Source organism: Micropterus salmoides, unplaced genomic scaffold (genome assembly GCF_014851395.1).
Source record: "Micropterus salmoides isolate LMB-PRFRI ecotype aquatic unplaced genomic scaffold, ASM1485139v1 Ms_hic_scaffold_9, whole genome shotgun sequence".
NCBI lineage: Eukaryota > Metazoa > Chordata > Actinopteri > Centrarchiformes > Centrarchidae > Micropterus > Micropterus salmoides.
In genome coordinates, this window is record NW_024044681.1 from 27,834,085 (window position 1) to 27,861,950 (window position 27,866).

General features: G+C 39.5%; 1 protein-coding gene across 15 annotated transcripts in view; it reads right to left on the reverse strand.

Annotated features, from left to right (window-relative positions):
• msi2b (musashi RNA-binding protein 2b) overlaps positions 1–27,866 on the reverse strand; it is a 253,360-nt gene that overhangs the window by 29,157 nt on the left and 196,337 nt on the right. For 7 of the 15 annotated variants that reach the window (XM_038709125.1, XM_038709126.1, XM_038709121.1 and 4 more), the window contains 2 exons: positions 24,022–24,096; positions 1,524–1,643 (listed from right to left, as the gene is read on the reverse strand). In XM_038709125.1, coding sequence (XP_038565053.1) covers positions 1,524–1,643; positions 24,022–24,096 — 195 coding nt within the window. Of the gene's footprint in view, positions 1–1,523; positions 1,644–5,705; positions 8,070–8,113; positions 8,359–24,021; positions 24,097–27,866 lie in introns of those variants that run through there. The other 8 variants (XM_038709128.1, XM_038709122.1, XM_038709129.1 and 5 more) reach the window with 5 other exon arrangements.

Below are 27,866 nucleotides of genomic sequence, written 5' to 3' on the forward strand. Positions count from 1 at the left end.
TGTCATGAGTGTTGTTTCAGAAGTTTGTCATTTTGGAAACTGTGATTACTTTTTTAGAGGGACAATGAGTGCCAGTGCTGTGTGGTGTGTGTATGTAACGCTTAGTTAAGTATGTTCCAGAATGAGTGTTGTGTCGGAGCTGCGAAGGATTTTTAAGCGAGTTGTTTTTCCTAAATAAATGTCTTAACAGACATTTTATGGAGGTTAGGTCTTTTGAAAACGGATATTAAACACATCACAGGGTCAACTTTGTTTTTGTGGAGGGAACGACATGTTTTTCACCTCTGATTTGGTTTACTATGATCACATGCTTAAAGTGGCAATCATGAAGATTTTCATTTAAATAAATGTCTGTTTAATCAAGTCTTATAAGGCAACAATGATGATTGAGCCACTGATGTAAGTATTGTAATATTTCTATATTTATAGTATTACGAACTGGGTATCTGTGGCGACATTCTTGAAAAAATGCTGTATTAAGTTACTGCTAATGCAAACCGAACATTTCCTACTGCTGCAGCTTCACATTAAAAGCATTAACTAGCTAAACATGAGCTGACATTTATTATGAAGCAGTCACAGGGAATGCGATGTGGTTGTCAGTGAGCTTGACACTGATTGCTACTGTTCATCAAAAATGTGTCTACGAAACAAGACGACTGTCATTTTGTACATTCTTTGACAGTGGATCAGTTTGAAATATTGCAGAGAGTAATGGAACAAGAAGGAGCAGCCACAGTGAGCGGTTAGATGAAGAGCTGCAGGCGACAGGCTGCACACCTCCAACTCCTCAGCGAGGTAACCGACTCCTTTCACTTTCACTGTTTGCAGACTCATGCCGTGTGCAGCATAAAATCACATCACGGTTGCTAACACAACGATGGAAAAAGGCCAATTATTGCCTGACTTCTTTATTAAAATGACAATAGTTTGTTTGGCTGCAACCAGGACTGAAATCTTAAGGATTGCCACTTTAAGTTAAAACAATATTTAAATGTACTCTGCTGTTACAGGAAGTTAGCAATACTAACAGGAGTTAGTTAATGTATTTGGTTAATAAACATAAATCATCAAATGTTAACATTTTATTTGTTAAAATGTGAATTATGTTAATGATAACTAATTACTCAATGTAAATTTAAGGCAATATACGCAAAAGACGAGTTCGTAATAATGTGAAAAATTACTATTAAAGTTGATGCAACTCAGTCTCACTCAAGTCCGATGAAATAAACTAATTTTCTTTTTAATGTAGATTATTAGTCTTACAGTTAGTCCTAAGTCAAAATACCCTAAAAGTTCACTAAACTTATTTGTAAATGTAGCCTAAATATTTTTACAGTGTAAGCACCATGTATTTAGATCTTGGATACAATCTCTACTGTATGTGTGTACAATGCAGTCAGTCGAAACTCAAATTGAGTGTATGCATGTGGGCTCGGGGGACTATGTCTATGGGGAGAAGCAGAGCAGGAGAAGTTGGAGAGAGCAGCAGCCACACAGAACATGAACAGAGCGTTTACCTGGCCCTGTGCTCTGTGGGTACGCCAAGTAGCCGCCTCTTCCACGGGCCCCCCTACCTGAGCCACGCGCTGCTGCTACCGCCGCTGCCGCCACCGGTCCGTACGCTGTCGCTGGGAAGCCTGCAGGCACATACACACACATACACACATACATCACTTCCTGCACATGGATGAGTACACCCCAGAGCTACAAGAGAACGCTGATACCAGCCCTGAGCTATGGGATAAAACTATAGCTGCCAGAGACAGGGGCTCATGTCAGGGCGACATCTATCAGAAGACTCTTACTGAACCCACTGTGATATTCAAACCCTGCAGACCCACTGATCCACACACAGAAACAGAAAGAGAAAGATAGCAATGAACTACTCACCAAATATTAGATTAAACTAAAAATTATACACTGTAGCTTTAAGGTACTTGTCATGATCATCATGAGGCAGATATAAAATGATATTAACACCATACAAGAAAAAATATTAGTTTATGATTTTATGATTGAAAACTTCATACACAGTAACGTACATTTGTAAAGTGATCATATTGGAATATTTACTATCAAACGTACTTTCATTCAATATCCTCTAAATTTTGCTTTAATAGAAAATGTCTGTACAAACTGAAAAGGTGCAAATTCTTATTTCATCTATAAAACCAAGTCCCTGATTATATTATTTTATTAGTGAAAGCATTTGGCTCTGGGGGGTGTTTATGTGACATGCTTTGGATGAAAGATTACAGCCACTTCAGAGCTACATAGATGTGGGCATAACAGCCCTACCTCTCGGGACTGTCCCTGCATTCTGCTCGGGAGTGCTCCCAATTACTGTGAGTTTCTATGGAATCAGAATCATTCACTGTAATGCAAGAGGCAATTCACTCCACGTTTTTTGTCGGGCTATTCAGGTAGACGACATACAGTAGAAAAACATTTCCCACAATCAGATGGAGACATCTGTTGGATGATTTGTAATTCAGATCTGTTAGCTTATGTGAAGACCGAACAAGTCTCTTTGCTTTTGCTCCTTTCTTCTTGTAAACAGTCTAAGGTAAACATTTATAGCTCTCAAACACTGGGATTTCTGAAGCCTTAAGCTTTAATAATAGGTTTAGCCTTCAACAATCTGTCCAAATTGTCAGTTTATGATACATTAATAAGACCTAAATACCATGCAAATATAAATTCACTTCTTTAGGGGCTGATTATTTTCAACAAATATCAGCCTAATAATCAGTCTGTAATTAAGAAGCGCGGTATCTGTGAATTGTAATTACACTGTTGGCCTTAATGAACACTGAAGCTAGAGGTGGCTGACAGAGGCTAGTCCACACCCAGGGCCTGGGCTCTTCTCTCAGCACAGGAATGGCATGTCATTAGCGGTGATGAGATTCTTCACTCTGGGCTTCAACACCGTCTATGCCTAATCAGCCTCCTAAAATTATCTCCACAGGAAATGCTTTCCTCACTAGCAAAAAAATGATCTCCAAATTCCCTCAATTGGAGTTTTTCTTGATTTCTTTTTTAGCTCAGTGTGTGTGCATGTGTGTGTGTTTCTCCGATGTTTTGGCCATATTCCGGAGACTGTGGTTTAGACATTACAAAATGGCACAGGACACCTCAGAGGATTATTTTTTGAATGCTGTGGAGGTGAGAGGAGCACTAGCGGGTGACCTATTTTCCGAGTGAGCCTTGTACTGCTATTCCACAAAGAGGGGCTCACACAAAAGACTGATGAGAGGGAGGGAGGGTGGGGGAGGAGGTGAGAGGGCAGGGTCAGATGAGCCGCAGCCAAAGAGAAAAACACATAGCTTTTCATCAGCCGTCTGAGAAGGAGGTAATTCACAACTCTGTCGACACAATATGACCATGGATGTGTGTGTTGGGTGTGAGGTGCCACCATGCTGCGACTGGCAGGTAGGTGAAGAAGAGAAAGAAATGCCACTTTTCTCCCAAGTATCTAACAGCTCAGGAGAGAATAAGGGAGTAAGGCGGCATGGCGACAGGGGAAAAGGAATACAAAAAAGGCAACTAAAATCAGCCGCTTTTATGCCACTGCAGCCGCACCACAAGAGGAACTGATGCCAACAGCTCAAATGATATTCTCCGCCTCTTTTCACAAAAACACAAATCAACTCTGATACTATGCTAATGACGGCCACGCACCCCTGCATTTCCACTTACAGTGCCCCCACGGTTGCTGTGTGGAACAGTGTTTCACGCAGCACTCTCCACCTCTTTTTTCCCCCTCCCTCCTTTCCAAAGTGCTGAATCTATCTTCCCCTCGCTGCCATTGTCATGACACCCCCAGCGGACCCGCTGGCTTGGAAGTTAGTTGCGGGCAAAGTTGTGGTGAGAGATTAACTTTGCAGGATTAGGTGGGTTAATTAATAGATGGCTGCTGCTCATTGTTTTGTGCTCACGCTGTAAGAAGCCACCCAAGAGAAGCGCTGCAGCATTAAATCAATTTCATGGCCCTTTTATTACTGAGGAGATAAAGCCAATATTTAGCTTTCAATTCTTCACAATTATTGGGCCCCTGCTTTGCCACTTGAGTGGCTGCGCTTGGCTGGGGACAAGGACACATCTGTTTATGAGCTGTGGAGGCCCGGGGGCCTTGGTGTCCGGACTCCGGGGAACTGTCCTCAGCTTTTCTCTCCTCAAGCCTGTGCCACAGAAATTCAGCTTCCTTCTTCAGGAGTGCACAAAGAAAGAAAGAAAGATTAGACCTAAAGAAAGACGAGGACTGTCAAACATTGTACAGGCATTTTATCCTCTCTCCAAGCCAAAGAATTGCATTCTCAACAAACATTAAAATAGTGATAAATAATATTCATACTCACAACAAGAAGAGTTGCAAATTTCTACAGAAATATTCTAGTTTTTATATTATATGTAGTAACTCTAAACTCCCTCCAAAAATCTTTAACTGACTTTGTATTCTGTCCTTACAGCTCTGACATTAACTATTTTTCTATCCATCCAAATCTGTTTACAAATATTGACCAATATTCAGAAAGCTATGCAACTGTTACCCTACATGTATCCATATCCTTTCCTAAGCTAAAGTAATTTGCAGAATCAGAATTGCATGTCCAATTCTTGGTATTGTCAGTTCTGTGCTGGAGGAGCACAATGTGCAGTCAGAGCACATAAGGCTCTATTTTCATGACAGTGTACAGCACATACTGGTGCTTTATGCCTGTAAAGTGGCATTTTCCTTGGGTGCACACCGGTTCTTTTCTACCTGCACCTGTATTTTTTGAGTCTCTGTGAACTTGACTGTACTGAAGTAGGAGGAGAGACGCAGTAGGGGCAGTGTCATAGCGATCGGCACAGTGAAATTTATGTGTTAAGGCTTCCTGGGATTTTTGCATGCACTGACTGCCTTCACAGACCAAGTCAAAAGCTTTATTTTCTCTATTATAAAACAGTCAAAACACTTTGCTGGATATCATACTGCGTTTAAAGTAGAGAAAAGGAGGTGACGTGATGGGTCAAATTAATTCCTACATCATGTCCACTGATGATGTATTCCTCCTAAGGTCACTGTGTTTTCAAGATACTCTGCAGTTGCGTAGGACAATTTTAACAACCAAATGCCTTGAGATGCCTATGCTGGGCTCTAACCTGTTGGAAAACCCCAGCTATTTGCCCCTATTTGCAGGAAAAACGCCTAAAATAACATACCCAAAATGAATCAGGAGTAACTCCTCAACCATTTGGCCTAGATGCATAATTCTGGTCTCCTTTGAAATGTCAGAAGCTACAGAATATAAATCCATTAAAAATTTAGTAAATTAACATGTTTATTTTACCATTACAGACTAAATGGAGATGCAATAAAGTAAAATATATTTTCATCCTGGCTCGGTAAAAAAGCTATATTTTTAATGCAATAAACCATCAAAACCATCATCTGATAGATTATAATGCAACTGAATAGCTTCTAATACACCTGGTGATGAAAATAAACTAAAATACTAAAACACTTATGTTACAACTTTTCCAAAATATACCAAGCAAATGTCCATATTTTGGTAATATTTACTGTTTAAATGTTGACTTTTTAGGGAGTTTAAAACACTATTTATGTCCATACAACCATGTTCCAAATAACATAATGTTAAAATATTGATTAAAAACAGAACATTCCTGTGACCAAAACCACTCCCATGCTTTACAGGCGTGTAACTTGAGAATGGAACATCCCACAGTGATGGGGGGGGGCACTTGTCCTCTCTGCAGAAAAAAGCGAAAGAAGGCAGGCACACAGCTCCCAGGTAATTGTAATAAGTGCCTGGTGATATTTTTAGCAACAATCAGCTGATTTTTAGACTGAAAATGTCAAAAACGGCAAAAGTCAGTCAACAGTTTCAGAGATCGCGTGCTGCCCCCAGTACCGGGGGTGTCGGTGCTCAACAGCCTGCATTTGTATTCTGTGTCAATTACTCCAGTGTACATCATCTAGTATAGACGTTGAAATCTGGACAGGAGGAAGGTGATGAAGCCGAGTCAGCTGATGCACAGTGACCCCTCCAAATTGACTGATATCCTTTATGATTTTGTTGTGTGGTCTCAACTTGTGCTAATTAATCCCTCAAACTGTAAACACTACCTCTGATTTTTCTCCAGATGCGCTATTCCTGATACATTTCTGCAGATCCTTTTTTTTGCCAAACTGCCTTTCTAGCCACGGACTCACTTTCTGATCCTATTACTCAAAAAATGTCACAATGAAAAGTTGTTGCATTATGCATCAATAAGGTCCTATTTATGTCCTACCAGTCTGACAACAGCTTGACTGATGTTAATGTAATCTGTACTGTTCTTTGGCCCAAAACTGCCAGCAGCAGCTCCCGCGTCATTGACAAAGGAGCTCCATCAGTCACAGAGCAGTCCATTCATTTCTGCTATAAGAAGACTGTCAACTATCTAATGCACAGGAGGAGCCCAGGGACAGCTGATACTCTATGGAGGCCCTATGGAAGTATATGCCGACAATTTAATATCTCTAAAACTGAAAATGAATAGGGCCTAGCACAACACTAAGACTTAATTTTCAGTGGAGATCTCAAATGGTTTAAAGTAAGAAACACTGATAGCAAATGAGAAGGAAATTCCCAGAACTGCTTCAATGCTGCAGTTAACGTGGGTTAGCTTGCTAGCTAAGTTTTAATGCTACGCTGGTTAACAAAGTAGCTTGTTTTGAAAAGAAGCTTGAGAACAAGCCTTTCAGCCTGCAGCTCGTCGATTTTGGGGGCAGACAGAAAGAATGAGACAGATGAACAGTACAGAGCAGAGATGAGTGAAACAGATGAACAGAGGACAGCAGCCACATCAGTAAAAGAGGAAGACAAAGAGAAGAAAGGACAAAGACAACCAGAAATTGAGGGAGAAATAAGGCCAGGACACGGGCGTCTAATTCTGTAAGTTACTTTGGACAAGAAAAATATTTTATATTATACTCAGGTAAAACATATACTATAATATAAACTATTCGTCCACACCACAAAATCAAAGTAAGTGTTGTACAGTATTGTTACAATAGAAAATATATTTTGTGAAAACAAAACAGAAGTGGTAGAAAAACAATCTAAATCCCATGCACTAGATAAGTACAAAAATACAGCAATGTTAAAATACTGTTAAAATAATCTTGCATTAATTAGTTAGTATTAAATTATTTATAATAAGTTATTTTATTTTTGTACAGTAGGTATAATGGAACTGCATCATATTCTAGGAGATAATTAAGTTGTTTGCATGTAAGATCATACATGTAATTTAAAAAGTGTCTAATACAGTTGTCAATGAAAATAAGGGGAAAAAAGCTCATACTTAAAGTAAGTACAGTACCTGGGTGGATGAATTGTTTTATTTGCTACCCCTGCTGCTAAAATGCATAATTTTATATTAAACTGCCATAACCAAAATGTATTTAATGATGGACTACTGATGTGTCTTGGTAAATTACCATTAGAACTGTATTTATTTATTCAGTTCCCCATTAAAACAGATACATGGAAACCAAACGCAAGTGTCATTTAAAAAAAAAAAACAGTCCTGTTGGATTGTCTTAAAAAATCTTTTTATCCAAATATTTTTCCACTTGTATTATAAGTGTTGATGAATTATTCACATAGGTTTCACCACATAAAAGAAAAATAGAATACCAAACAGCACTGATGTTCAATACCAAAACCAAAGTGTTGAACCAGGTGGCCCCATTCAGGTTAAGTTACATGTTGTGGTTTACTGTACACATTCCTATTTAACTGAGTAGCTCATATAATATTTTAACAAAAAGATCTGATAAAATAAATTCAATGTCAAAAAATCGAGACAAATATAAGCAGTCATACAGGAGGGTGCATGTTTTTTCCTGTCACTGTATGACAGTAAGAAGGACAAGCCAGCGGAAATAAGTCTGTTGATAAGTCATAGCAGAGGCAGTGAAGCACACTGCCGCCTTCTCACAGGAGGAGGGAGGCATTCTGTCAGAGATGGAAAACTGACTCCACTTCACATTTTGCTTCATCAATAACCTTGGGTATGATATAGAGAAAAACAAAGAGACAAATAAATAAAACAAAAGACAAATAAATATATATCAAAGTAACAAAATAGACAACCACCTAGCAAGACATCTTTTCATCTTCAGACTGACAAGTGTTCCATTGTTGTCATCCTTCAGCGCTACTTTGTTGTTGTTGAAAGCATCTCTGGGTTGTTGTTATCAAAGGCATAAATCACAGTGCAGGAGAGAGCCAGATGGCTTTCATATGAACTGCTGCACACATGTTCATGTTCACCTCTCCTCTGATCAGCGGAGACCTACAGTACACACAGAGGTCTCCCCTCACATAAAATACAGAGACTGGTGTCTGGGAATGAGCCAGAGAGAGAGAGAAAGAGCATTTACATGCACACCAATAATTCAATTATAACCAGACTAATGCAATACGCATATTATTGCAACTCTCATGTAAACACCTTAACCGGGTTATCTTACTCACATTAAGGTCCTAATCAGAGTAAGCATAACTTGATTAACAGAGCTGGGTTGCTTGTCAATCATTCAAATTAATCTTGCCTTGTGTAGGTCTGATTTCTTTCAGTGTTTGGATTCTGTGCACGTGCCACAAAAGGTCACACAGTAAGCAGGATGCCAAGCTTATTTGAAACAGAATGGCTAGAGTAGATAGAGAAGATGGAAAATAAATAAATAAATAAATAAAAATTAAACAGTAAAATGGCAACTGGGAAAGTAAGGCTGCTACCAATGATGTAATAATTTTTCTGTTCTTAATGTAATAAAAGTTTCATTTTCATTTATTATAAAGTGTCAGACAAGATATCATTCCCTAACACTTACCCTTACTGTTGGTTCTTTCAAATAGCTGCTCAAAAAGCTGACCAATCCTGACCCCTGAATCTTACTCTCTCTCTAGGAATTAAGACTATTTATTTGTTTGTGTTACTTGATGGTTAGACTTCTCTCCGGCCCTGCCTTCTACTCCATTTGAGTACCAAAAAAAGTGGGAGCATACATGTTTGCAAACAGACAATTAATCATTAATTAAGACTAATTATGTTGTAGGATATGAAGTCTATACCTCTTTGAAGATCAAATCTGTGTTAAGTGTATTTAATAACTTCCTTCAACCAAACTGGCACTATTATCCCTTGTGTTCAACTTTCAAACTCTTAATGTAAACGTCTAAACTGTAAAATACAGTATATAACATAACCTACAAAGATAACTTTCCTTTCAGTTTTAAAATTATATTAGAGGACTGTTTATGGTCCCTTTTTAAAAGAACTAAACACTGATCCTGTGCTGTACAGTTGAAAAAATGGAGGCACAGTGCTGGTGATAAAGACCAATCTCAAATTAAAAGTAACACCCACTCATTTCCAAAAAAAAAAAAGAAGAAAACTTGAGAGAATCAAAATGGAATTATCTACTGAACAAAAAAGGTAACTCATCTTGCGCAGTGTTGCGGTGCCTATTTCCTAATCTTCAATCGGTTATCCTCAAACAAACACCTATGCTTTTTTTTGGCCAGTGTTTTGTGGGTTGGTAAACAATGTTCTTCATGAACTTGAGCTGGGGAACAGGCTAACCTATTGAATAGCCGATGACTTTTCCATAGCACAACTGAAAAGGAGATATCTAACTCAAAACCTCCTTTGGGTCTTCATTCATTATCCTTGTACAAATGGGCAAATGCTTCACCCAGTTCACTCTCCTTATTGATAAAACTAGCTAATCTTTTTCCTCAGTACACCTGGCTCTTCTCCACTTTACCCTGGCTCTGGGAATGATTTGGTGAGCTCTGAATTATTTTCATCTGAAGGGAATCCATGAGTTTTTTTTTACTGCACCTTTGAATTCCTTTCCTTGATTGTGCTGTAAGACCTTTGGTGGACCATGCTCAGACATCTTGAGTTCTGTGTTTACTTTTCAATTGTCTCAGTCATATGTATCTGCTAAATACATATACTATGGTCAGGACATACCTGTATGTGGCTCAGCCATGCCCAACTCTCCACTTGCCCATGTCAAGAAGGTCAGTCTTAGCTACCAAGTTTCCAGCAAATGTAATTGCCTGGCCATTCTCACTGAGGGCATAAAGTTGCACTATTCCACCACAGATGAACAAGAGCAGCACTCTGGGTCCTTGATCTCTGTTGCTACAGGGACATTATATTCCCCTTGAGTGCCTTGAGTATCACATCATATGGCTCGTCTGACATTGCTCTCTACCCATGAGAGTTAGCTATAGTCAGTCAGTACAATGATCTCACAAATTTGTATATCCTCTTGCACTAACTGTATAAGAAATGTAAATCTATGTGCATAAATCTAACCTAAATAAACTGTATTTACTAAATTATATCACTAATTACCTTTCAGCATGTGTGATAAGGAAGACAGAAGTTTAACTTCAAAATGGCGGCCTCCAACACAGTGCTTTGTTTCCCTCCTTTTGCTGATATGTGCCTGCGCATTGTATTTATGACAAAAAGTTTAATTGATAAAAAAAAGTTTGCAGAGACACATGACTGGATAACTTGTCAATCAAAGGTCATCTATTGGTAAATCATGGGAACTTCCAAAGAAAATACACATCTTCAAGAATTGCTTTGGTTTTAAGCTCTTTGCCAAGCTTGTAATGACTTTATTCAAACAGCCAGGGATGTCAACAGAGCAAGTATTCTGATTTGGTAATACATTTTTATGTAATCTTTCAGGAGTCACGTTTGGTAAGTGATTCAAAGATGTTTGATTAAATATGACATTTTTCATGAAAAAAAGTGGTTGTCTTTGTTTTCCTGGACAAAGCAACTTAATATATATATTTCATATTATATGACATAATTGTGTGTGTTTGAAAACATGAGTGCTTAATTTAATAATAAAGGCTGGTCATAAGTCTAATCATCAAGTACCACAAACAAATAAATAGTCACAATTGCTAGAGAGACAGAAAGTAGGAGTGTGTGTGTGTGGTCAGAATTTTGAGCAGCCATTTGAAAAAGGCAAATGTAAGGGTAAATATCATGTGTGTCAAGTGTGACCCTTTATGGACACATACATTTGTATTGTTTATCTTGAATAATTGTATTGAAAAACTGATTCTGAATAGCATAATTTGAAATTTAAGTTTTTTAGTTAAACAATGCAAATTCATATTATGCTATTCAAATTCAGTTTTTTAATGCAATTATTCAAGTTGAGCAATTCAAATTCAGATCTACATTATTCAAATTCAGATTCTATTGACACAAATATCATTCGATATTTATGTTCCTTTGTTTAATGGCAGGTGGCATGTTTCAAATTCAGATTCTACGGACACAAATATCAGCCCATACATAAACAGCTTTGAAAATAACTGTTGTACAATATTGAGGCCACCACAGATACAGCTACACTTCGATATATAATATGATCTCCCAGTATCATGAGCTACTGCTGCTGAGAAATGGGATGACGTGTTGATTAGCACAACAGCTGCTCACATTAACTCCTCAACTGTATTTCGCGTTTTTCCTCAGCAGACCTCACAACATGATACATTTCTTCATACTATGTGCCAGGCTATGGTTTATCATTTGAGTGCTTTTGCCTTGAAAAAACAAAAATTCCCTCAGGAGCACATGTCGTAATACTGTTGGGAGTGTTCTAAATACAGTATAGGGACAATATATTGGCTCTACAATATAAAGACCCCCAACCTCTATACAGTATGATAAGAATCGTCCATTTTCTTCACTTCACCAATGTATGTGTGTGGGTCCATGTGTTTGTATTTGTGTGTCCCTTTGCCTAAGCCATGGCTCTTTTTGCCAAAGGTAATGGTTTCTGTATGTAATGAAACCATTTGGCACACTGATCCGCTGCCATTAAGACTTTGTGGCTTCTGACTAGGGAGAGAAAAAGTCAATTACAGAAGTGGAGAGTGACTGAGAGCAGCGCTCAGCAAAGCCTGGTTTTATTGTAGTAATTGTACACTTATCTTACACCTTTGAACAAAATGATGAGGCCAGGAAGGAGATATATTTGGTAAAATTTCAACTGGGTAACCAGAAGCACATAGAACAGAAATCCACCAATGCTGCTTGATAACTGCTCTGTCCCTTTACGAGCCATAATCAAATACTAAAATTTGTTTAACCACCACATCGTCTTATCCAGTGTAACCATTACCCCTTGAAGAGGTTGGATAGAAATGTACAAATTACAGTGTATTCATAGGCCACACAAACAAAATGGTTAACATATAATATAATTCCTGTAAAATTTCCCCACAGGAAGGTCAGAGATCAGGTGAAGCTATAGACCAGCCTCGCGGGAGCTAGTTAGGACTGAGTGATTTGCTCAATGACACTTTAGCAGGGTGGATTCTTGCTGTCAAGGGGGCTCGACCCAGAGACCTTCAGCTGAAGAGCAGTCTCCTTATGCACTTTTGTCTGTCAAAACCAGCATAATGAATTGCAGATTGCTTTACCAATTTCTATATTACACAATGTGTACTAGCTATATAGGCGATATTAGTCCTGAATGAATTAATCAGAAATGAGAAACTACTAAAAAAAATACTTGATACCTTATTCAAAATAAAACTCCAGCCTCCAAAACTGCAAACTCTGCACACAAATCCCACAACTGCACACTGTTTAAGTGACTGTGATGTGATGGAAAAGCTCAGTGTCTTTTACTTCAGTTCTCAGTGATAAGAGTGCCGTTTCTTTGTAGCTGAAGTGCATGGCAGCATAGCATCAAAGAGGACAAACTAGGCTCTTTATTGAAGTGAAGCCGCACTTTCGACCTCCTCTTTGTACTCCTTCCCATGCACTTCAGTAAAAAGGAAACTGCTCCTATGTTGCAGAACTGATCCAAACACATTCTGCTTTCACACAAACCTCAAAATAACTCTCAGTCACTCACACACAAAGTAGTGAAAGGAGGAATGAAGAGCAAAACAATAAGGTGTGGGGAAAAATGCATTTGAGAAAGAGGAGAATTCTGCCAGAGTAGATAAGGCAAAAAAACCATTTGGTTCTGGAAACAGTGATGCTAGTTTGTGGATGGGACAGGGTTTTGGTTCACAACCCCAATATCCAAGGCAGTTCATGTTGGTGACTTAAATAGAGAGAGACAGGCAGGGAGGACACAGATGTCTGACCTTGCAGTGGTGCTTATGTAATGGTGTGCTTCAGTGCATTTAACTGCAGTGCTCCTTTCCAACCTGGGATCAGTAAAGGCAACATGTCTCTGCAGTCCAATCTCCTCTGACATCAGCTCTGACACTCAGACAGTATGAAAAGGTCCTGTGAGCTCTGAGTGAATCAGTTGTTATGGGTCCTGCCTGTGTGGTCCCCATAGAGCCAATCATACTAATTAAACTAGACTACTTAAGCCTCCTCTCATTAGTGTCCAAGTAAACAGCCTTAATTTTTTATGCATTTTAATGTCCGTCTCCCAGTTCTGTGGGTGGCAGTGGAAGGGACAGATGAATGATGAAGGAGGATAATTTCAGGTTATCTCAAATGAAAGTGAGTGCATTAAGTGTCATTTCACCATTCAAGTTAAATATGTGTTTGTGGATTTGCACTGATCAGTGCGAACTTGTTTTTGCAGGAATTACTCGTTAAACAAATAGAATTTATTAATGTTAGTAATCATAATAATAATAATAATAAGAAGAAGCAACTCTGCAGACAGTATTTCATGAACACAATTTTATAGCCAAGTTAAAACACTTACAGACTCCATTATATGTTAGCCAGCTCCCCACACTGCAGTTACACAATCTGCTCCAGATACCAGGGGCAAGTAGGGTAAAATGTGGCATGACCCAAAAATAGCACTGCAACATTGGCTTCCACTTGACTACTGGAGCTGTAAGCAATGTTTCCACATAGGGTGGAGGTGGGCAGAGGGCTGTGTGCTATGAATATGCATACATGTTTATATACGTATGCATGGTCCATGCACTAGGGAAAGAGTGGAGAGCAACTGGAGGGCTATTAGCACAGTCAGCAGGAGGGAGGGATGGAGGGATAGAGGGATTGAGGGAACAGTGGAGGCAGCTGGGTAGAGACCTAGCACGTACCCAACTTGCTGGGCCTGGAGCTTTCGAACAGTGGGTGGCATCAAAACAACAGGCAGTAGACACACTGAGCATGGTCTCACAGTCACACATATTGTACTCCTCTACCTACTTCCATGTCTGTGCTTCTTTTCTGTTCTCCTGCTGGTCTCCAGCAGTGTCTAAAGGTGGCAGTCGTGTACGAGGCAGGGCAGCTCAACTTTCATTTCTAGACCAGCAGCTCAACAGTCAAGACATAATGAGCTTTAGCGTTGCCACTCTGCCTCTTACAGCAGCTCATCTTCCCCACCACAGGAACCTAGACTGTGGGTCTCCACGGCAGACTGTTTTCCTGCTTCAGCGTGCGAGGATGTCTGTGCTGTCCTAGGGTGAGTTAAGACCTGGGCAAATGAGGTGAGCCTTCTCTTCCACTTTCAGGAAATAGCCAGCCTTTCAGCGTTCCCTGTGTCAGACTGCAGTAGATGTTTTTTGTAGAAAGAGGAGCTCACACACCTGGGAAGGCACACCTGCATGTGCACATGACCTGATTTGTGTGCATGCGAGCACGCAGACGGACCAGTACGCACTGAATCTACACAGAATAATAAAATGAAATAAATAATAAATAAAATAAAACCATATCACATAACATAAATTAACAGAACCAATGGTCATCCTGTGAAGCGCTGATGGGCGTGTAGGTGGAATGCTGCTACACCTGTTGAATCTATCGGCCGCCACACGTCCAGGAATACATATTTGTAGACTATATTGTCTCCCTCTGACAGCAAATCATATGTCCATAAAACAGATGTGAGGGCTGTTAATGGAGAATAGAACTGATCTGAGAACAGTCTAGCTGTATGACTGCACACACAGAAGTAGACAGGGCGTGACATACAGTGCTGTCCACTGACGTCAGAGCAGCACACTCACTACTGTCACCGGGAATGGAGTCATGGCCTGGGGAGCTCAGAGTCTGCATGTGTAATGGTGTGTGTGTGTGTGTGTGCGCGCGCGCGCGAGTGTGCAGTCAGCACTGCTGTGGAGACAGTGAGTCAGAGAGGCAGACAGGAAAGCAGAGAGAGGCCCCCGGTAAAGTCCCTCTACCTCCTTTACCTTCAAACGCAGCCTTGAAAAGTCTTTGATTATGTCAGTTTTATGCCTGTGTGTGTGCAAGTGTGTGACAGAAAGATGAGCTGTGCATGGTCGTTCAAGTGTGTGAGGTCACGACGCTCCTCGTCAGGCCCTATTTTAAGGCCTGCGACTCATGGAGTGCCCCGGCCTCCACAGACCCATTGGGCTAATGATCAGCCTTGGCAATTAAAGCCAATCTGTGAGTCAGTGTGGCATCAGGAGGGCCATCTGCTTCCAGCCCTGTAGCACTCACTCTGGCCTGTGGGACCACTTGCTGGGGTCACAGCTCCCCCAGCTTGTAGAGAGATGGTCACAGGATCGAAGGAACAATCTGCTGTGTAACTTCAACAGAAACCTGTTCTACCGATAGCACTGCTGTGTGTGTGCCACCACCACATCTCATGAGTGCAGTAAAAACACAAACAGTGGGATCTGTCTTATGGAGGACAACGTTGCATGCACCCATGACAGAAGCAAGCTCCTCATCAGCCTCAGGCCAGTGATTTTTTCCACCTGCTCCAGTACTGTAGCCAAGAAGTGGGGTACTTATTGCACTGAAATGGGACATATAAGATGTCTGAATACTTAAGAGAGCTTCAGACCTGCTGATAATGACTGTGCATGATGTCCCAAACTACATCATCATCCACACTGGAAGTAATGAACTATAACCAGCAAAAAGGGAGTTTCATTGGACAGAAAGTTTGAAAAGGTATCTTCCACAATTTTAATTAGTGAACTAGTAGGGAAAACATTGATACAATGGTGTCTTCTATGGATCCACATGAGATTACAGCTGTACTGGAGCAATGCCAGTTTGCGTATCTGCACCTGGAGTCAACTGTGCTGACATTAATGGAGCAGAGTTCTTGAAGTCAGACTCTAATTCGATGTAAACAGATTTTTTGTTTGTCTTTGATTCCAACATTGTGATGAACTGATACTTCTATGCTTTTGGGCATTAAACACCATGTTCACACAGGAAAAGGGGTTTTGCTCGTTCTTTCTCATGTTCACTTTCGCTCATCAGCTGAGCTTTGCCCTACGCAGCTAGACACATCACTGCACATCCACCATGCCTTCTTGTCCTTGACCACCCACCTTGCAGACGCTACCTTTGCTTTAAAAGTTCATAGCTCTATATAGTACATGTCAACACTTTCCATCTCCCAACAGTTGACAGTTGTTAAACCCTGGGAGGCTAACTGGAGTTTCAGGCCAATGCCCTGGTGTGACCTCTGGTGCATTTATCATATGCTTGGTTGGCTCTGCCCCAGTTTATAGGGGCATGCAGCCCCCAGGAGGAGGCACCATCATACCAATTGCACAGGTCAGCAGCTCTCTTTCCTTAAATACCACCTACTGAGAGGACAGCTGCTTCCTGTACCTTTATATTTTTCTCCTACAGGAAAGGGGAGGAGGGTGGGGGCAGTGTCAAAAAGTCAGCAGACGTCTTTTCACTGTTATTTACAGTTGCATAGAGCGACATGCACCTCCTATGGGTGTAATCCCGACCCACGCAACAAGTGTCACTCTGTATTTGAGGAGGACAATCCATACTGCACCACGGTTGTCAAGTAAAAAATGTCTTACATGACTTAATCAATTCTCAAATGAAGTAATCATTTGCTGGTTGAAAATTTTCCAACAGCTTAATGTTTTCTGCTCATTCGTGTCAAATTGTCAAAATCGTTTCAAAAACTGAAGGACCCAAACATGTGACTTGTTTCTTTGCATATGGATTTGACTCAGATGCATATGACCCATACATATTATGCATTTCAGGCCAGATGTACTATCCCTTGAGCGGTTTGTAGTAACTTGAATCAGGACAACTCAACAAGGACAGACATGTGGGCAGTAATGGCAGCCAAACTCCTTGTCCTCTGCATATGGGGGGGGGTCTTGTTGCCAACCAGGCCACCCTGAAGGTTTTCATATTCAGTAGCAAGAGAAGCTGTGGAATCTAGAACCACCTCATGGGCTGAGCCCTGTGTAGAAGAGAAATCTACCCCACACTGATTTAAGGGTTTTGAAATGTCATTATCTTTTGGTCACTTAGATATGATAGAGTTTGCCTCTGTGTCTCAAGCATGGCTGGTTGGTGGAGTTGGAGATACAGAGGGATGGAGGGTACTGCATTGCTATCCCACACGTCATATCTGCCGGGGGAAGCAGATATGACACAGATGAAGCGTGTGACAAGAAAAGGATATGGCAACAAGACAAGAAAAACAGATGGAAAAACCAATCCACCAACTACAACAAATATACTCTGCTCAAACACTGATAAAATGTGCTGTGAGAAAGAGACAAGATGCAACATTTAAAAAAAAAAATTGGCCTAGATAGTTTACGACAGCAAATTAGGGCTATTGTAGGTTAAAAAAAATTACAGAGGGGGTAATATTGCAAGAAAAAACGTTATTCTCTATTCTTGGAATATTTCCACCCTCCCCCGACTTGGTCTTTTTTTCATTTTAAATCTACAATGGCCCTAACATGCCATCGTAGTTTCTTTAGTGTTGAGGTAACTGGTAACCCAAAATTACCAACCCTTCTGTCCTCATTGGACCCTTGCTACACTTACCGCTGCCCTCTCCCCTTCTTAATCATCCTTCCCCTCCATTCTTTTACCACTTAAGAGGCTGACTCACTGGACCTGAATTGCTGTTTGTCTGTCATGACATCTGGAGTAGCTGGATGACTGAGTGTTATGTCTTTCTCTCACTCAGTCTGTCTCTCTCCCCTGATGGGACCCTACTAACATCTTCAACCCTGTTTTTTCAGTGTAGCATAATGACCTCCTAGTAGCAGCCCTAATGGAGCCATAATGGTCATTTATGCCAGGGGAGGCTCTGAGGGCACAGCTGTGGAGGCAGCGAGTCGCACAGGAAGACGGGAGAGCGGAGAGAAGCTCCTGGTAAAGTCCCTCCACCTCTGCCTCTTCCTTTCATACACAGCTCCTGAATCTCAGTCTTTGTATGAATACAGCTATTCTGTGTGTGTCGGGTGTGTGTGTTCAACTGCGCATTCATGTGTGTTTAATGAAAGGAACTGATACAAGACTGGTTAACAATAGAAAGTACAATATGAATGTGTGAGGGGTGGATCCCTTCTTTTGATGTTCACTTCTACAGCTTTTTCACATGCATAATGCACATATGCATACTACATTTTCTTTTTTTAATTACACTTTCCCCTCATACAGACAAGCTTCCTATTCATATATACATCAAACACACAATGGAAGATACTACCATTCTTAAACCTCTTCATATTTCTTCTTCTTCTATATTTGCTGCCACCACTGGCAAGCAAATATAGCAAACCACTGTCAAACTACGCTGTACATAAACTACAGTCCATAAGCTTAACTTGCACTTATTGCTAAAAGCTATTTTCTTTCTAACCATTTGCATTTTAATATGCACAGTGAAACACAAACTCCTTTTCCTGTATACAGTCGTAGCTTAGAGTAATCTTTCAATATACTGTAAGGCTGTGATCAAATAAGATACTTCTTTCACTGTGGCTTTCAACGCCTTAATCACGTAAGGTCCTCCAAACAAGTCACCTCATGCTTTAAAGACGGCACATCTTGGGTTGTTCCCCTGGGCGCTGCAAGTTGAATAATACAATAGCACATTTATCAGCAAGCTAATGCTAATTAGACTGTTGCATAGAGACGAGAATGATGTACAGTAATGTTCCTCATGCCTTGTCAGCTCCTGCTTTCTCTTTTTCTAGCAATACTCAGAGCTGCCTTTTGGGTTTAAGTAGGGATCAGCATGCTATCTAATCCATTAGGTAACTAAATATAAAAATGTAGGTTTGATGTACTCAGGCAATCATAATGTTTTTTTATTAACCTATACTCGGATGGAAAAAACAAAACCAGACAGATATGGCATGAATTTCTGGAGGGCATGAAATACATGTAGCTTCTCTCTAGGGGTCAAAAAAATGTAGCTAAGCACTGCTTCCTCCACTTGAAATTTAAGAATGAAATTTAGCAGATACGGTAAAGCAAATGTCAGTCAACTTAAAACAGGACTCATGCATGTCCCACTCCTACTACCACAACAAGGATCTTAATTTCAACAAAACTTCTAAATCTGAAAATCTGTGCAACCGTTTTTACCTGCAGTATCTAGGGAATGGTGCACTCTTAAATGTCTGATTGAATTAAAATGAGGTACAAAAGGACCTCACTTTGAGACCAAGATCTTTTCAATTTTAGTTTGCTCTTTGTAGTTGACATATGTTAGCTCTGAAGTCTGATAATTTAAGTCAAGTTCTGTAATGCTGATTTGTGCTATATTTTCATACTTTGATCCTTGCTCCAGCAGCCATCTAGCATGAGCAGAGCAGTGTACAACATTGTTAACAGTGAATGTTACTTTCAAGTTTTCTTTGGGCTAATGCTATTTTTCTCTAAAGCAGTCATAAGTCTGAATACCTCACTGGCAGTGTACAGTTGTTTCACAGAGTATCACATTTAAATAACATTATTTACTATTTAATTTATGGACAGAATGACATAGAACGAATGCGTGGTAATATTTTTGCTAGAGCTGTCAGTTTAAATTGGTTTAACCTCATATTAATAACAAGCCCTCACTGAGACGCACAATGATCCTATAGGCAGCTATTGCTTAAGTGATACTGCATACCTACATTCACAGATATGTACCACCCTGACATCACTCTAAAGCTATCTGACAGTGTTATATAGGATACCTGCCAATGTTGTCATCTCACTATATCAGTGTATTTATTACTGCATCCAGTTGATGATAGTGCAGCAGCTGTTAAAGGGCTGGTTCCAAACTGCAAAAAAAAGGTATTTTCTCACTAAACTCTTCACTTAACAGTAGTATCACTGGCAGTGAGTCAGGTTTCTCACAATGTCCTGACTAATACTGTTGACATGTTGCTAGTGAATTTTGTTTCATGTAACTTTTCAATGCTATAAGCATGAAACTAAATTCAATTCACTTCCATTGCATTAGGGAGGCAGCACAAATCTCAGAGGCTGATATCTCAAAACCTAAGCAAACAAACTCAAATGATCTGCATGGCTTGGTACCAAAATATATACAGAAAGTGGGAAAATGTGTTTTGATTGTAATTTGGGTGAATCTACCCTTTAAGTAGCTGGTGCAGAGTGGGTTTAGCGTGTTCCCCCTTTCAGGAAGTTAACCTCAATCATGCAAATATGTCAATCAGATTGATTAACACGACTCTCGAGTCCCAAACGTCACTTTTTTTGGTGTATTTCTTGGAAGCATGTCCTGGGTGTGTGCAAATGATTTTTGGGAAAAGCAAGGATGATGCTGAATTCAAAGCAAGGTTACTTCAGGAACTGAAAATGAATATGGAAATTCAGCTACTCAACTCAAGAGTGAAAGTGTCAGAAATATTAGCATTATTTTCTTTCAAAACCGCACGATGACAGCAATACAACGACACAAGTCTGAGGGAATGGTGTTATTTGAAGGTAAAGGCAGTCACAGCCTCAGCAAAAGTCCAGGGGTCTTCATTGTAAACAGAAGGGATTGTTACATCCACACATAAAACAGCAACATGACAACACTCCCATATCACATTTACATGCATACATTGCAGTCCCCGCTGCTTTCAATTGACACTGTCAATACCACTGCTTGCCATCAAACTCCTGTACGTGCAACAGCACAATCTGAAAAAATGTTCTAATATTTTTTGTCACAATGGGATCAGACAGAGAAGACTGTTGCAAGTTATTATTTATCACTGTGTTACACAGCATCTCAGAAGATAATAACCCTACTAACAAATAAATCAGCGTAGAGCTAAGGAAACTGTGCTACTTAAACATAGTAAACAATCAAGTAATTGTATCCACTATTCCAAAGGAAAACTGATGAATAGAAAAAACAAACAAAAAGACTTGTTGTTCTTCGGATGTCGCTAATCATGTGTTACACCTCCGTACCATTTGTAATTCTAAGGCAATGGTAAACATTGCAGTCTTCTTGATTATCACTACACATGCAGTATGCAGCATCATCTCTGAAATTCAATCCCAGCTTTAGTTCAAGCATAATGCTGAAACGGTGCTGCCCTGAAGTAAACGGTGTGTGATTACCGCAGTGCATATGAAATACAGTTGGAATTTAAAAACTGAGCAAAAATCAAGAGTGGGCAATCTTTATCAAACACTTCAGTCCTCTGATTGTTTTCAGAATGAATGCATTCTATAATGGCTGAACAAGGGACAAAAACCTGCTTATAATATGTGCAAAGATTAGTTCTTTGTACTTCTGAAAAACTAAATGTATGTCCTAAGTGCAACAGAAAATCTGGAGGTTTTATGATTTCATATTTCAGGAGGAACGTAAATGAGTCTTTTAGGGCCTTATGATACTGAACTTGCAGGTCATTTTCCAATGCTCAAATTTTCAACACAATGCTGCATGCATCTGTGTTCTGTATTTAAAGGTACCCTGTGGTTGGGGTTTCTATTCAGTGTTTCTAATCAAACTGAATTATGTGCATTATTTTCTACCTCAGAAAACATTTGGAAAGCCCTTTTTGCATTTTTTGATGTTGGAGAATCTGTGCTGTTCACAGTAATTGTAAATGTTATTTTACACTAACTACTTGTTTAAAGACAAATAAATACCACTGTCTGGGTTTGCTCTTTGGGAAAATGCTCTAATGACTGTCTATGATTGCTTGCATGGACAAGAAGTGACAGATGATGTGATTTACATCAGTAATATGTGAAGGTCTCTAAGTGCATTAAATAGTAATGATGTCTGTGCTATGATAGAATCATTTTGTAAGCAGCTCACAGAATACAAATACAGACACATAGAAACAGGCTGTGATCGATATCAAACGCACTTTGTGATCAATGTTGGAATTAATTGGGAGTGTCACAAGGACCAGAGTGCTAAGTTGTCAGATACTGTTTAACAGCTGTTGAGCTGGTGACTGACTCTCACCACCACAACTTGCAGCACTGAATGTTCCCTTTTTTTAAAAGTCAGGTTGTGTTTTTTCTCTTCTACAGTTCAGTTGCAGGGATGTCAGCTTTGGTTTCGTTTTTTCTGTGTATGTCTTATTGAGTAGTCTTATGTAATACAGTGTTTCATCACTGATCAATGTTTTATCACTGTTTTATCTTGACCATTGGACAATTACCTAACCACGTTTTTCCCTGTTAATAGAGGACCCCTGAGGTTTACTCGGTGTAAAAAAAAGCCTTGAAATGCTGCCCGCAATTTACCACCTCTGCCTCTTGGATCCAGCCTGCCTGGTCCCAGCTCCATTTATTTATAGGAGTGTTTCAGCACGGCTGTGTACAGTGAGAAAAAGCTTTTGATCTTAAATTGAAGATGCTTTCCACATCTTAGTAAGGAAGGACACTAGTCAATATTTGGCCTGAGGTTATTTAATTTGGACAAGGAGTTTGATTCATGCATTAAGAATTCCAATTACCCTGTCAAGAGTTGAGCAAGCCCAGAGGAGGCCGTTTTAATAATACAGCTTTATCAAACTCTTTAAATTGAGTTTAACATGGACAGGATCATACATTCTGCCTCGGGGAAGGTGATATCCCTTAATTTGTCCTAAACAGTAAACATTTAGAAAATCCATGTTTAACTAAAATCACTTGTACAGAATAAATAGTGATGGCTCCTTTCCCTTTTCCTCTTCTCTTAGAGTTATATCCACATTCATAACGTTTTTAGGATGCTTTTACAAAACAGGAAGGATGGACAAATACTATTTTTGTTCAATTCCAAATCATCTTAGAGATACTCTACACACACAAAAAAGTTATGTACGTTGTTGGTCTTCTGATTTCAATTTATATCAATCAGTTATCAAAAGGAAGAGTCATTATACACCATAATGATGCCGTTTAAAAACAAATGAACAGTTAAAAATTGCTAAGTTTCCACATTTGTATGCTACTCATGATGAGTAGGTCCCTTTCTTCTGTCAAATAATGTTGTGGTCAAGTATAAATCTAGCATATGTCTGATGTGCAGGTGGTCACAGCTGGACCTCCTGTCTTGCCATTCCTGAATCTATTCCACAAAGATATTACAGAGATCTGAGCTGCTGTCAGATATTTCCAATTCCGTCTTATCAGTGGAAAGAATGATGTCTGGCACGGCAAACAAAGTATGAGTAAAGTCCCTAAATAAAGCATGAAATTGACGGGATGCCTGTCTAAGTGAGGCACCACAGAGCCATAGAATCTTTTCCAGCACAGGTACAGCTGGTCACCTCCAGACTGCACGCCTCCCATTTGGACTCCCATTAAAGTGCCCGGCACTCTGAGTCAACACTTTTAATGCAGAAAATGACTTCATTCATTTTCCATTATAAGAACCACGTTTTAAAATCTGCCTACACAATGCGCTGCTCATTTTCCTGCTTCTTCACAGATGAATTTGCATACATTGGGCCATAGAAGACGAAGAACTTCCCCCATTTTAGACATTTGGTCATGGTAGTGTTCAAGTATGGGATAAAAAGGAGTAAGCAATTTACTTCACCATACGTCAGCTTTCAAAAGCTGGTTCAGAAATCCAGACACGTAACATACTTATAACCCTGCAGATTATTCGGTGACTGACTTATATGTTGATGAGCGCGCGTGTGTGTATTTGTGCATGTATGTCTGCATGTGCTGGAGAGTACATAACAGAAATCAGCTGCAACACTGAAATTTTAAGAAAGCCATTTAACTCACCAGGGAACTGGTAGCTGTAGCTGGGTGCAAATCCAGTGTATCCGCGGCCATACGTTGCCACAATATTAGGGTAACCTTTAATAGAGAGGAGAGAGATTAAAGAGATGAGAAGAGAACTAGAAATAACATGTATATTATATTTAAAGATGTGATACCAATATGGCACACACACACACACACACACACACAACACTGAGATATGACTACTTATATATCAAATTTGAGAGGGAAACAGATCACGAAAGGCTAGCTTTAAAAACTCCTGGAGATCCAAATGTTATAAACAATAATCAGAATTTCATCAGAATTAAATATGAGCCTGAAATAGTTAAGAGTAAGTATTACATTTTGGAACAATACTTTTCATGCTTTGTCTGGAAAAACAAAAAACTGCAATAAGCAAGAAATGATTTATTTTCATGCTTCAAGCCAAATAAAAATGTGCCATGTATTTATAGCTCATAATGTTGATGGTAAACAACATTTGCTTTGTGTGAAGTTTGACAACAAGCACTACCAATCACTGGTCAACTGTCACAATTGCATTAACCTCTCTTGGTCTTGGCTGCTCTTGTTGTTTGTCCTACAGGACTTTGTTTTAGGGGTGCTTCCGGATCATGAGATCTCAGCATTTCATTTAGTGAGTAAAACGTTTTTATAACCTACAAGAATAATGGCCACAACTATAAAAATATGGCCCAGATTGTAAAAGAATTTTCTTTCTATGGAAGCAGACTGGTGATTTAAAAGGTGAGTATTCCATAGCTGCTAATATTTTACACAATCTCTCTTGAAACTAAGCAAATTACCCTTCATGGATTGATAACCTGTTCCATTATGTTTTAACACAGTTAAAAATACGTCAACAGGAGCACCAGAGCAGTTAATTGATAGTTGTTGTTGTTGGTTTTTTTTTACTGATTCCCTTTTTATTGGGGTTGGGTATCAAGAACTGGTTCCAAATTTGTGCTGTTTCTCTAAGGGTTGAAACCCAAAGCCTTGATAAGCTCCAGAACAAATAGAACTGGTTCTATATAACTGTTTAATTAATTTTCATTTTTTATTCAACCATAAGTTCTCTGCCATTTTTATAGTTCAGTGTAATAACACTTTATAGCAGGCGCCTTGAAGTTGTGTTGTTTATGTTGAGTATGAGTATCTTTAGCATAGCAGAAAGGTTAATGTGTTAATATGGCTAGATGCAGTTTGTTAGGAAGATGCTGTGGACAAGAAGGTGATAGCTGCTCCTCGTTTGAACCTCCAGCACGGCATTCATTTATTTGTGTGTTGCTGTATTGTTTAAAACTGAATTTAAAACTAACTTATTATTGGCAGTTATCTCATGTGTTCCCAAGGCAACTGATGTTTATATGGGAATCCTAAGCATGTGCTAAATGTGTTTAACCAATCAGATTGCTTAAAAACAATAATTAACAACAATCATCAAGTGAGAGTTTCAAGCATCTTCCTCTCACCTAACTCCAGTGTTTGAATTACAGGGGAGCTGGGGCAGGGGCGGGAGGTGGGAGTGGGGGGGGGGGGATCTGTAAGCTTGGAGGGGTCTCAAAAAACCGATAAATAACCATTAGTACAAGGACGGGTTCACACCACCACCAGTGTGTTTCCTTTGGGTTGGTGTGACTGGCAGTCTGGCAACTCAAAAGAGGGGGTTTCAAATAATATTTCTGATTTATCAGAATACGTTTTATTACCAAATACACTTTAATACTTTTAGTATTAAAAATACCATAACAACAAATACTTATAATAATTATTATTATTATATGTAATATTTATTCTTGATGAAAGGATAGCACCTTTTGATATTGAACTTTTTATGTATGTAGTATGTAAGGCTATATATGCATTAATTCCTTCATTCAAGGAGATACATATGGGTTATGTAAACAGGGCCTGCTTTTATCCTTAACTAGCCTATTTGCAGGGGCCAACTTTGTGATTTTTGTATGTTTGCAATGTGGCCCATTTACTTCGCTGGTCCACTTTGTATGACAAATGCAAACAAGTCGTGGTATGAACTGTGATAAGACCATCTAATGCAGAGCTTCTTCCTCAAAATGCCTGCTCTATTAAATTATTGAACACCCCCTGAGTTACAAGATGTTCATATGCGGGACCATCTAAAATGTGCCCATGTGCGCTTCAGACCAACACCAACATGAACCCGATGGTGCACCATGATGTACGATACCCAGGTAGAAATTTGGAGAAGATTGTTGTCTGTCCAATAAACTAAACGACATTTCTGCCACTTAGCTATAGAGGGTATGCGCATGATCTCACAGAACACAGTTACGCTCACTGAGTGGCAGAAAGACGAGCAGCAGTGTTTGCTTGAATCAGCTAAAACACAAACAACACATTTAAAATGGGAAAGAGCTGGACCGCTGGTTCTTTGGTAAGCAGTAAGGATCACTGTTGAGTCCGACCCTTTAATTTGAGCAAATAATCACTTGTTTTACTCCCGGTTTGCTAAACGTAGCCATGGTAACAGATGTTTTGCCACTCAGTCCAGCGTGTTCTGGAAGGGGAAGTGACATCAACGCATACCCTCTATTGTTTAAAATTTGGAAAATTTAAACAATGTATCCTTCTCGCAGGGGCTGTTGATAAGGCTTGTGTAACATAACATAATAATGCTTGTGATTTCTGGATTCCATGTGTTATTTTGTAGACCTACGCATATTTATCAGAAAACATTCACATATCCATTTGGGAAGTTTACAAAATATTGACAGTGGTATGTGGAATCACAGATTGGGCCTTTTATGTGGTGGATTTCTCATATCAAAGGGGCTATAATCATAAAGTTCATGAACAGCTATAACAACATTTCTCATACAGTTTAAGTAGATACATTTGTGATATACCAGTACTAGATATTCAAGATTAGTTAATCTTGCTTTTTTTCCCTTTTACAACTGAGGTTAAGTCTAACCATAGCTACTGAATTATAAAACTTGCTGAGGCTGGCAAATGTGACTACAAACTGTAATCTGCAAACCAAAGCCAAAGTCTATGTGAGGGTACAGACTTGTTTAGAAGTTGTGTTTTCCCTGGGTGGATGGAGAGTTGCAATAAATTTAAGAGTAGCAGATGTATTGTTCATCTGCTGTCGTGATTCTTATTACAACCACAGACCCACCAGTTAATTAGCAGGACAGTTTTCAGACAGAAGCAGCTGTGGGCAACATATTGAGAAACGGGGTGTGAGCGAGCAGGCAGAAGTGGGATACAGACAAAACAAGGAAGTTGAGAAGAGTGGGTGGGTGAGAGAGTGAGCCCATGTGTGAGTCAGTAAGAATTTGAGCACCATCAAAGGTAATATAAACATAATTAACCCTCTAATTATGGTATATGTCTCAGTCTTTATCTGTTTTCCTCAAGCTATTATCACCTTCAACCATAAGTCTGGACTAAATTACCTAATAAAAGGAAGTCCTTTAGGCCAGGAATAAATCACTGGAGCCATCCTTGATAACTCTTCCTTCATTGTGTGTAAGCTACACCTCAGAAACTGACCTCGGAAACCTCTTTCAGGCTTCTGTGTCCTCAGCTCTCGTTAGATATGTACCAGCCTGATAAACTGCCTGCAGCCACATTACCATCTGAATGTCTAAAATGTAATTTTTGGGCTGTGAATTCCAAATTCAAGACTAATAGAGCTTACATTAAACACAACATGATGAGATATTTCTAAATAATAACTAATTAAATAACTATACAATACATATACTGTATCACACTGCTGTTCTGGAGCAAGTATAGAGCTTGATACATTTCATGCAAAAATGGTATACATGCGGTTGTATATATGTGTCTAA